Source organism: Ipomoea nil, unplaced genomic scaffold (assembly GCF_001879475.1).
Source record: "Ipomoea nil cultivar Tokyo-kokei standard unplaced genomic scaffold, Asagao_1.1 scaffold2761, whole genome shotgun sequence".
In the NCBI taxonomy this organism is placed as follows: Eukaryota; Viridiplantae; Streptophyta; class Magnoliopsida; order Solanales; family Convolvulaceae; genus Ipomoea; species Ipomoea nil.
Window position 1 is genome coordinate 202,537 of NW_017619189.1, and position 12,464 is coordinate 215,000.

The window sequence follows — 12,464 nt, forward strand, 5'->3', positions numbered from 1 at the left end:
TCCAAAATGGCGAAATCCATCACATGTAGTAAGTTTTATTTTGTTTTCTACCAAAAGAATTTAAATACTACTCTCAAAACCCTAAATCCTACTATTGCAGATCTATGTTCCTAAAACTAAGAAGAAATAGAGCTACAAAAGACCACTGAAGAAATCTGCAGGTATTAATGAAGAATTTCTGAAGTCTCAAATCTCATGAGATAAGTAAACTTTAAATTACTACTTGGTTTACTCTACATATATGAATAGATTCTTCTTTCTAGATAATTATGACTTCATTTACTTGATTATATGTACATTGAATTTTTTCAATTTTTTTTTTTTAAAGAAGAAAATTCTGAGATTGCAGAACATTAAACAGTCCAAAAAAATCAAAATTTTCTATTTTAGGTATTTTAGTCTAATCCTTTTTTTTTTTTTTTTTTTTTTAAAGATGGGGTTATCATTCATTTATATTAAAAATTAAATATGGATTAAGCATTTCAGTGCGAATCCAATTTGTTTATTTTTTTTGGTTGAATTCTCTATTATTTTGTTTTATGTCTATACATACATTTGATCAATGAGAATGTTATTGCCTGCTTCGATTGTGTTGTGTTAACTATAATGTTTTCTCAAGACCAACGCCTATGCAAAGTAAATGCTTTCCTAATCCTTTTCGCTTGCATGCAGTGATGAACAATTGTCTTCTGGCTATATAAAACAGAATTATTAATCAGATTTCTAGAGAGGCATTACACGTAAATTTCACTAACTTATCATTTAGAAGTAGTACATACATGTGGTTGCTGTGTTTTGCTACCATTTGCTCCCAAAAATTGTTGATGAAGTTATTTTCTCACATTAGTCTTCTGGTTGATGGATACATATTGCAAAATGAAGAGTACTAAAAATGTGAAATTTTGATATTCAGAGATTTGAAATACATGAACAATGTTCTGATTTGAAATGTATTCATTTTTTGTTATAAATACAGCTAAATAAATCACCCATGTTGCATCTGTTTACTTGATTTCCAGCTCTGCATTCCTTGCCACTTGTAAATATCCAGATTGCAATGTCTCTCTATAATTACCTACAATGTCTTGTCCTTAAATTTGGTAGCATGCTTTGAAACTAAACAATTCATTTCTGTGAAACCAAGATCCAGTTAAATTATGTTCTTTACATTGTATTTGAAGTAATATTTACCCAAGTTTTAAAAATTAATGCTATGTGAGGGAATGTTGAGGAGGATAGTTAATTAAACTTACAAATTTAATGTAGTACAGTAAAAAATACAAAAATTTGTAACTAAGTGTGAAACTACAATGCATATAAACATTAAAACAAACAAAATATTGTAACCAGCAGTTTTATTCTGATGTAAAATTAGGATTACATTACATTTATATTCTTAACAACAAAAACTATTACTCTTTACCTTGATCTATGTTACTTCCATTGTCTGTGAGCAACCCACAAGCATACCATAACAAATCTGGGTTTTCTTTCAAATATGTGAAAGACTTACTGTTGGTGCAACCTATATGCATTAAGAAATATTTTTAGAAATTAATAGTGCGATTAGTGCATATATACATACCTCTCGATCATGAAACATACCATGTTTACACTTGATTGTTTTATCATACGTACGCACATTATATTAAATGTGTGCAAACGCACTAAATCGCGTTTGCACACATTTAATGCACGTTCACACACACTTAATCTAATCTAGACCATTAAAAAATATTAAATGGATGCACATGATGTGTTCTCACGTTCTCACCTAAGCACATGTTCTCACTGGAATCCTACCCTATATATATATATATATATATATATATATATATATATATATATATATATATATATATATATATATACACTAAAAAGCTAAAGAAATTTGGGCTTGAATAAATTTATTATACTAAGATATTAGGAAAAAGGATTGGGCATTAAAAGAATAATTCGTTCTCTTAACAAAATAATCGTAGGAATTAATTAATTAGGTATTAAAGTCATTTTTGGGTGTCATAAAACTTACGGCAATTATAAGGAAACGATGACGCTCTCTGCTTCACGAACGACGGAGGATCAGGATTTGCTTGAACGTAGTACCAAAAAGACCAAACGCGATGATGGTGTATCGTCCGAGAAGGCTATGGACATGGCGGAGGTCGTCCCGGAGACACCAGCTGAGGCAATGCATGCGTACAACGACAACGCGGTAGCGCCATGTAGCCCGAGGCGTCCAATATCCTATCGGGATACGGTCGTGGGCCAGGCCTCGGTACGATCGATCTCGCTGGAAGGGGATGAAGAGGGGAATGACGTCTATTCCGATGGCGAAGGGGCGGATGGGGATGACGATCCGCTATGTCCTACGATCAGATTGACAAATAAGGAGAAGGAAGCGATCCGTAAACCTTGGCGCCAGGCACTGATCGTAAAAGTCTAGGGTAAGCAGGTGGGGTATTCCTATTTGCTATGCCGACTCAACGCTCTGTGGAGGCCTAAAGGTAGCATGGATCTTGTTGCGATTGACAATGGCTACTTCTTGGTTCGCTTTGGGTCGAAGGAGGATCTGGAGTACGCGAAGTACGAAGGGCCTTGGATGGTCCTCGATCATTACCTGATCGTTAAGGAATGGGCTCCAGATTTCGATCCTACGACGGACAAGACTGAGAAGGTGCTGGTATGGGTTCGTTTTCCTTGTCTTCCTATTGAGTACTATGATGGGTTTTTTTTTTTTTTTTTTTTTTTTTTTTTTTTTTTTTTTTGCAGAAAATAGGGAGGAAGATCGGTCGCCCAATCAGGGTCGATCATGCGACGAGCTTGGCGTCCCAAGGCCACTTTGCGCGCATGTGCGTGGAGATTAATCTTACAAAGCCCCTCATCTCCAAGTTCAAAAGACACGGGAGGACCAGATTCATCGCCTATGAGGGGATTCATCTAGCTTGTTTCCTTTGCGGAATGTACGGGCACAACCACGAAGCCTGCCCGAGGAAAGCCGTGACTACCGCAGCTAGGGATTCCTCACAGACTGGTGAGAAGGAAGATGACGGGCTCACCGGAGCAAACCAGTTGGTGGTGCAGAAGCAGCAGGCTACTGTGGTAGATCACAGTGCAACTTTTGGATCGTGGATGTTGGTCACAAGAACTGATAATCGCCAGCGGAGGAAGTCGGAGGTGGGTGGCAAGGCACGTACGGGAAGAGATGAGTCACACCAAGGCAGATCACGCTTCCAGCCTCTGGCGGATGTTCAAGAGGACCACGTCCAAGGGGAGGTGACCGGGCAGAAATTAGCACCAACAGAGGTGGCGCCAGAGCGCAACCACACGTCCCCTGCAGCGGCACAAGCCTTAGAGAAACCCCGAAGTCAACGCCGGGCAAATGTCATAGTAAGCGAGAGGCAAATAGAGAACCAGACAGGCAAGGCGAAGGCCTCGGCGGCAGAGAAAGGCGAGGCTACCAGTGGAAGACAGAGGAAGAGTGGGGCATCGCGCAATGTTGCTGAGGAGGAGGATCACGTGGTGGTAAGAATGTGACAACCCCAAAGTATTTTAAATAGTAATTCTAGCCCTTGGTCCATGGAGCATGGTGGACCACTAGCCATCCAAAAGCTTGTCTGATAACACATTTGAGGCCAATCTCTTACCTTTTTGCCCCCAACCAATCATGAGTGATCAACCTAGGGTTTTGAACCCATATAAATAGAATAGTAGACTCTCATTTCTTCCTGATTCCACCATTTGCTTCCCCAAACATTTGCTCTGCAAAACCAAAGAGGAGCCACAGTAAGTTCTCCTTTCTTCTCATTTCAATCCTGGTCTTCCATCTCATCTTTGCTTTCTTTCTTCTCTGAGTTATAGGTTAAGGGTTGGTTGTATGGTTTGTTTGAAATGTTTAGGAGGTTGTAGCTAGCTAAGGAAGAGGGGGAATCCAAGCAAGAAGAAGAATTCTACAAAGGTATAACCCCATGGACTCCCTCTTTAATCTTTGGCTCTGTGAAGCCTAGTCTTTTGAGTAGAAATGATTAGAAATGGTAGATTTTTTGTTGTGTTTGAGCTTGGAAGTGATCTATTACTTGTCCTTGATGTGTTGATAATGTTTTGGATATTTTGGAATTGCTTGGGTTTGAATTGCAGAAGAAATAATCCATCTGGTGCACACACAGTGTGCACTAGAATAATGCAACGGCCCTAGCCAACGGCCCATCAGGAGAGCCGCTGGCTAGAGCCGTGGCCAACCAGGCCTAAGGTACGGCCCTAGGAGAGGGTCGTTGCCTAGGCCAGGCTTGTGGCGGCTTGAGAGGGGCGGGCCATGAGGAGCCCCGCCCCCTGGTCCCAGAGAGTAGTCTGTGCAGTGGTCGGGCCCTTGTGGCTCAGCTACGTGTCGTTTCGGGCCAGGTGTCACGGGCCCTTGTGGCTCGGTACCTCGGGGCCGTCTCGACGCACGTTTTGGCTTTGATTTCGTTGAATTTGGATTAGAAATGAGCATGTTATGATGGATTTGGTGATGATTTTGCTTCACAGTACTATTTGTTGAGTTCACTGTAAATGAGATTTGCCTTGTTTTGTTTTCCTGATGTTGTTGAGAAATGAATAGAAAAGCATGATCATTCTGAGAATATGATTTATTAGAAAAGCATGACTAGAATGTGATGTTTGATCAATGGAATTTGGAGTATATTTTGATGATAGAAATATATAGAATTTGATATGTTGCAAGCCGAGTATGATATTGTATTCTTGAGAATTTTATGATTTATATACATGGATTTGAAGCATGTTGTATAGTCTTTGACATTCCATGTAGTCCATGTTTTAAAAGTGCATAAGTGGCCAACGTGAGCCCAAGTATTATTTTCCAAAAATCTCATATTTCACGTAGAGCATCCTTATCTTATTTCTGAGAATGAGTTGAGAAGTATGTGCATTTCTCTTTGCATAAGTTAAATGTTGCATATATGAGATGCATGGGTGAAATATCTATATATATCTATGGTGAGGAAAACTTTGTTTTGGAGGATCCGTTTGGACTACGTCCTCTCGAGAAGAAAGAAATGGACATTGTGGTCCAAGTATATGTAACGCAGCGTATTCCCACGTTACGAGGTTGGAGACTTCTCGCCGAACTTGGAATCCTGTTTAGGGGGTGTGCACACTAAAAGTACGATACCTGATTCCACAGAGTATGAGTATTGAAACCACGAGATTGGTTCTGTGGGCGAGTTCAGTATGTGGCCGGCTAGATTGCCGAGCCGGTTAGGTCCATTCACGATTCGTGAAGACCTACCTCCCCACGAGTTAGAGGTTCTGTAGTTACGGATGTGGCGAATGCACGAGATTGCACCGTACGCTAGGGCTTCGCTCCGACGGAGTACCTGCCTCGCACAAGAAGAAAAACGAGAAAATATGAGAAAGTTTGAGCGAGAAAGAAATCGAGTCAAGAGACTCCAGAGAAAGAAAGCAAGCAAGAAACATCCACAGAAAAGTGTTCTATTTATAAACGAGTGTATAAGTATACTTATCCTATAATATCTTATTGCATTTGAGTATAGTATTACACGAGATTGCATAATGAGAATGTTTGTACGAGATTGCATAATGGGAATGTTTGCACGAGTTTGCATTTGAGTATAGTATTGCACTAGATTGCATATGAGAATGATTAACCGAGGTTGTTTATCGAGCATGATTGCTTTAGTTGCATTCTGATGTCTTACATACCCAGTTTGCATGATGAGAACTTGATAGCATGAAGACAATTTCGTATTGGTTGTTAGTATGAATTTGACTGATAACATGAGTTAGTTATGATGAGATTTGTTATGAGAAATATGTGTTGGTATATTTATGTTGATGAGTTATTTATATTTGAAGCATGCCTGTTGATATTATAGGTTGCGGGCATATAGAAAGTCGGTGTTGTATCTAAAGTTGTCTAAGTGTTGAGATTGTTTGATTGAGTTTGTGAACAAATGTTTTTCCAAAGTATATATTGTAGTACTTTACAGGGTTGAATGTGGTTATACTTAGCTTCGTGCTAATGGGTGTTTTCCTACTTGTCTACTTATTGTTTTGCAAAACCCCTTTCAGGTGGGCCCAGCGTATGAGAGATGATCGAGTTAGACTAGCTTAGTAGATCTAGTAGTAACTAGCTTAGTAGATCTAGTAGTCTAAGCTCTTTATTTTTATTATGATGTTTATTTGATAGATTGTAGACTTATGTTTTGTTGTTGGATGATAGACATCGGGGTGTTTTTTCCCCCTTATGACTTTCGATTAAGTTTTATGGATGTTAGTTATTTTACCTTTATTTCTAGTTTCATCCTTAGCCTGTGCAATCACCACGGAGTGGTGGTTGTGGCGGTGACATTCCCACTAGTTTACTTATTAAGTTGTTTATCCGCTGCTTAGTTTATGTTAATTACGGTTTAGAATTGTAATTAAGATTTCGAAAAAGTGGGGTGTTACAATGAGGCTCACATGGGGGGGGGGGGGGGGGGCGGGGGGGGGACCGAATCAGAACCATAACGGTGAGCTCGAATCAATCAGGGGATGGAAGTCCAGTTCTTGATCTGGAGAGTCTTGGGGAACACCACTCTGATGAACCAAGAGACATGGACGAAGATGGGGATGCCATTATGGAAATGGAAGAGCCGCCTAGGGAACCCGTTGGCGGTGGTGGAGAGGGTGAGATCTGATTGGTTTTCTGCGTTTTTTTGAGCTTTGCTCGATTGTTCTCCTAGGCGTTTCTTTTCTTCTTCGTTCATGTGTTTAATGATTTATTTGTTTTGGAATTGTCAGGGCGTTGGAGGGAGGAATTTTCAGCGTGTCCTTAAAACACTCTTAAAAACCTACAAGCCGGCTTTGGTTGGGTTGGTGGAACTAAAGGTGTCGGGCGAACAGGCTAACGTAATATGCAAAAAGCTCGGGTTCGAGGACTGGGTTCGTGTGGAGGCTGTAGGCTTCAGCGGGGGAATATGGGTATTGTGGAACAAACCTGTGGAGGTAGTGGTTGAGTACACTAACCCCCAGTTCATTTTGTTGAAGGTTAAGGAACTTGGCGAAGACCCGTGGGCTCTGGCAGTTATTTACGCAAGCCCGGCCCCACATTTGAGACGACATTTGAGGAGTGCTTTAAAAGTCTCAGAACGCAATATTGAGGGCCCTTCGCTGGCGGCGGGGGATTTTAACGCCGTTACAAGTCAGGAGGAAACCATAAATTACTCTGATTTCTCATCTTACCGAAGTGCAGAGTTCATAAATTGGATCCACGGGAAGGGTTTGATCGATTTGGGTTTTACCCCGGGCCCTAGATAACATGGGTGAAAGGGTCGGACAACATGCAGTGCAATGGGGCGAGGCTCGACCGAGCAGTTTGCAATATGGGGTGGCGACAGAAGTTCCAAGAGACGTCGGTCACTCATCTACCCCGAATAGCTTCAGATCACGCGCCAATTTTGCTTAAGACTGGGGTGAGGCCAACATAGTTTCACAATTCACCTTTCAAATTCCAGGCAGCATGGTTGACCAATGATACCTTCGCCGACGTGGTCAAACGGGCCTGGGGTGTGAACCAAGACCTTGGACGCAACATCAAACAGGTCCAAGAGGACCAAACAAAGTGGAATCGAGAAGTGTTTGGTAACATAGAGGCTAAGAAAAAGAACCTCCTAGCACGGATTTGGGGGATTCAGAAAATTAATATGGGATTATATCACGGAGGCCTTGCCAAGCTGGAAAGGAGTTTGAAAAAGGAGTTGGAAACGGTCCTGTACCAAGCAGAATTGATGTGGTTCCAACGTTCCAGGGAGGATTGGATAGTGTCGGGGGACAGAAATACGAAGTATTACCATGCAGCAATGATGGTTCGCAAAGCACGGAATAGAATTCTAAGTCTGAAGGATGATAGAGGGAATTGGATAGAGGATGCATACGCGTTACAACACCATGTGCATGACTTCTATTATAATTTATTTTCTGAAGATACCGACACATACGTGACGCAGGCGATCCAAGGCCGTTTTCCAGACTTACTGACAACGAATGGCGGGCGTTTCATAATGAAGTAACGAAAGACGAAGTTCGGGGGGTGCTCTTTGACATGGGGCCCATGAAGGCTCCTGGCCCGGATGGGCTCCACGCGGCGTTCTACTAACAGATGTGGGATATAGTTGGAGAAGGCATTTTTAAGTTAGTCAAAGATGCTATTACGAGGGGTTCCCTCCCAGCGGGCATTAATGACACTTTATTAGCTCTTATCCCGAAAGTTACAGTGCCGGACTCCGTTAAGCAATTTAGGCATATAAGTTTATGCAATGTGATTTACAAAGTGCTTACTAAAACGATTACAAATAGATTCAAGTTTATCTTGCCATAGTTTGTCGGGCCTTTCCAAAGTTCTTTTGTTCCGGGACGTCAGATTACAGATAACATTTTAGTGTACCAGGAAGTTATGCATTCCATGCGCATTAGGAAAGGGAGAACAGGCCTGATGGCCATTAAGATTGATTTAGAAAAGGCGTACGATCGCCTTTCCTGGAATTTTATTAATGATACTTTGTTGGATGCAGGTTTTAACGAGACATGGACGCGCATCATTATGGAGTGTGTGCAAACGGCTTCTATGTCCATTGTGTGGAATGGCATGCGATTACCACAGTTCCGCCCGGGGAGGGGCATACGTCAAGGTGATGCCATGTCACCGGCTCTGTTCGTCTTGTGCATGGAACGCCTAAGCCAGAGTATTTCGACTGAAGTGGACGAAGGCAGGTGGAAAGGGGTGCGACTTTCGCGTGACAGGCTTACTCTTTCTCATCTTTGCTTTGCCGACGACATGGTCCTTTTTCCGAGGCGAGCCTGGAACAAGTAAACGTTATCAAACACTGTATGGAACGGTTCTGTGCAGTTTCTGGCAAAAAAATCAGTTTAAACAAATCACAAGTGTTTTTCTCGAAGAACACGCCACCGGGTATTGCAGAGGCCATCTCAGCTGAGCTAAACATCCCGACCACGACGGATTTGGGCAGATATTTAGGAGTCCCTTCAGTGCATGGTCGAGTGACTCATGCTACTTTTGCAGGACTTCTAGACCGGTTATCGACCAGACTAGAAGGATGGCGAAGCAAGCTCTTCACGTTGGCGGGCAGAGTCACTTTGGCAAAGTCTGTCTTGAGTGCTATCCCGAATTATACCATGCAAACCGCGAGCTTGCCCAAAGGTATTTGTCAAAAGTTGGAGGCGATTACACGCTGTTTTATCTGGGGCGGGGACAGCGAAGCAAGGAAAGTTAACCTGGTCAAGTGGGAGATAGTGACAAGGCCGAAAGCAGAGGGCGGTTTGGGATTGCGCAGATTGCAGGACGTGAATACCGCGTTCATGGCAAAGTTGGGATGGCGTTTGGCACAGAAGGGGGCAGCTTGTGGTCTGAAGTTTTAACCACCAAGTATAGAGCGCGGGATGGTAGATGGATTGCGACTACATCTCAGAGTGTGTCCAACGCTCGGAGAGGGATTTGCAGCGCGTATGACATCCTTGAAAAGGGCCTGACAAAAGTTGTTCGCAATGACAGGAGCACTAAGTTTTGGATGGATAACTGGGTGCACGGGCACATTCTGTAGGACCACATGAAGAGGTCGGTGCCCTTGCCGGAGTTGTACGGCCGTGTCGCCGACTATTGGGAAGGCGGACGCGGGTGGAAATGGGAGCTTTTAGAGGGCGTCCTTGATGAGGAGTGGATGCTAAAGCTGAATATATATATATATATATATATATATATATATATATATATATATATATATATATATATATATATATACTTTGTAAGTCCAGTATTGGAAGAGAAATTGTTTTTTTCTCTCCTTGGATCACCTACCTAGCATACAAGCCGAACCATAATGTATTTTTTTTCTTCTCTTGGGCTGCCTATCTTGCTTTGCAAGCCAGCATTGGAAACGGATTGGTTTTATTATCCCCTTGGGTTGCCTACCTAGCCTATAAGCGCAAATTATGCTGTGCAACCGAATGCACCTTGCAAGGTGCATACGGTTGCAAAACGGCGCCGTTTTGGTTAAAAAAACGCGCGTCCCACTTAAAGAAGAAATCAGGTTCGATTCCCGGCAATAGTATTTTTATATATCCAGAAATTCATAACTATATAACCACAATTTCATAACTATATATCCACAATTTCATAACTATATATCCACAGTGAATGAATGAAGTAAAAATTCACAATGAATGAATGAATGAAGTAAAAATCCACAATGAATGAATGAATGAATGAAGTAAAAATCCACATTGAATGAACTAAATATCCACAATATATGATTGAACTAAATATCCACAATGAATGAACTAAATATCCATAAATTCATAACTATATAACCACAATTTCATAACTATATATCCACAATTTCATAATTATATATCCACAGTGAATGAATGAAGTAAAAATCCACAATGAATGAATGAATGAAGTAAAAATCCACAATGAATGAATGAATGAAGTAAAAATCCACAATGAATGAACTAAATATCCACAATATATGATTGAACTAAATATCCACAATGAATGAACTAAATATCCATAAATTCATAACTATATAACCACAATTTCATAACTATATATCCACAATTTCATAATTATATATCCACAATAATGCTATTGCTGAGAGTCGAACCTGATTTTTTTTTTTTAAGTAGGACGCGCGTTTTTAATCAAAACGACGTCGTTTTGAACCGTATGCACCATGCGCATGGTACATTCGGTTGCACAACATAACTATTGGCCCATAAGTCGAACCACAATATTTTTTATTTCTCTTGGGCTGCCTACACTGTTTTGCAAGCCCAGCATCGGAAATGTAATTAGTAGAAAATAATATTCTTACCTCATCGAGCTATCTACCCAGCCTGCGAGCTCATTTGGGTGTTGTTTTCTCTAAAATTTCGGCAAATTATATTATGCACCGCGCGTCTTTTTTTTTTTAAATGAAAATTAACAGTGTTTATTTTCGCCGTTTCGCATCCTTTTGCAAAAAGTAACTCTGTTATTTAGTGTCATTTTGTATACACTGCAGTTTCAGTTGAACACAACTACAGTTTCATTTCGATATAACTATAGTTTCATTCGATATTTATAGACTCAAATATGTGAAAATGTTATTTAATTTTATTTTATATACACTATAGTTTTATTAAAACATAACTACATGATCATTTTGATACAATTACAGCTTCATTGTACAATATACACTCAAATATGTGAAATGTTATTCAATTTCAGTTTATATACACTGCAGTTTCATTTCACTATAACTACAGTATCATTTTGATATAACTGCAGTGTCGATTTGGATATACTGTAGTGTCAGTTGGTGTTTAATACACCAAACAAACGGACTCCGTTAACTCTAACGGCGGGCCGTTTCTTTACTTAAAGAAACGGCGCCGTATATGGGCCGCGGTGCATAATCGATTATGCACCGCGGTCTTTAATATAACAACCGAAAATTTCCTATCAAGATTGCGGAGCCTCTACCTTGCACTTGGGTCACCTACCCTGCCCACGAGCCAACTAGAAATATATTAATGTTTTTTGAATGTAGAAATGTTTTTTCTTACTCTATGAGCTGCCTGCAAGCTCACCAAGGTGGTGTTATTCTTATCTGAACAAGCGTGCAGGAGAAAACTACGAATCAATCAGAGATGGCCATCTGAAAAGATCTAACGAATCAGATGTAATTTTTAAAAAATACGATAGCATTTTTGTAAATCATTCAAACTTGGATGTGTAAGACAATAATTAAAATAAATAAATAAGACAATAGTAGCATATATAAGTACATGATTTAAAATAATTTTAAAAAACGCTTGAACTTGAGAGACAAAATTATTGACTATAAGTTAACATGATGTAATATATATATATATATATATATATATATATATATATATATACATACATACATACATACATACATACATACATACATACATACATACATACATACATACATACATACATACTAGTATTTCTTATGCGCGATGCGCAAAAAATAAGTTCCCAATATTAATATTTTATATTAAAATTTTAAATTTATTTAGATTTTAGATATTTAAATTATAGTAAATAGTAATAATAATAATAATAATAATAATAATAATAATAATAATAATAATAATAATAATAATAATAATAACCATTTCTATAAATTTAATATTTATATTTTAAGAAATAACTAACATATAACCCCTATATATATTGTTTATATTATTATTATTAGGGAAAAGGATCAAATAGGCCCTCAAACTTTTTATAAGGAGTCAATTAGGCCCTCTAACTTTTTAAAGTTGCAATTAGACACACGAACTCTTAATCTCGGTGCAAGGAGACCCATTGACCTGATAACCACCTGCAATCCCCGGTAAAATGCTTTGTAGACGCTGACTAGGCACAATCTTTA

At 39.7% G+C, this 12,464-nt stretch overlaps 2 protein-coding genes across 3 annotated transcripts in view; both read left to right on the top strand.

The window, feature by feature from the left end:
• Nucleotides 1-12,464, top strand: part of LOC109157113 (angelicin synthase-like) — a 68,301-nt gene that overhangs the window by 16,810 nt on the left and 39,027 nt on the right. The window lies entirely within an intron of this gene.
• On the top strand, nucleotides 1,944-9,720 carry LOC109157116. 2 transcript variants are annotated; one of them, XM_019305001.1, is made up of 3 exons: nucleotides 1,944-3,525; nucleotides 3,900-3,958; nucleotides 8,571-9,720. In XM_019305001.1, exons 1-2 carry the CDS (start codon nucleotides 2,851-2,853, stop codon nucleotides 3,915-3,917), a joined length of 693 nt encoding a protein of 230 aa, XP_019160546.1. In that variant the 5' UTR covers nucleotides 1,944-2,850; the 3' UTR covers nucleotides 3,918-3,958; nucleotides 8,571-9,720. The 2 variants fall into 2 exon arrangements, with proteins under 2 accessions (XP_019160546.1, XP_019160545.1); XM_019305000.1 differs by lacking the exon at nucleotides 8,571-9,720 and adding an exon at nucleotides 6,091-6,131.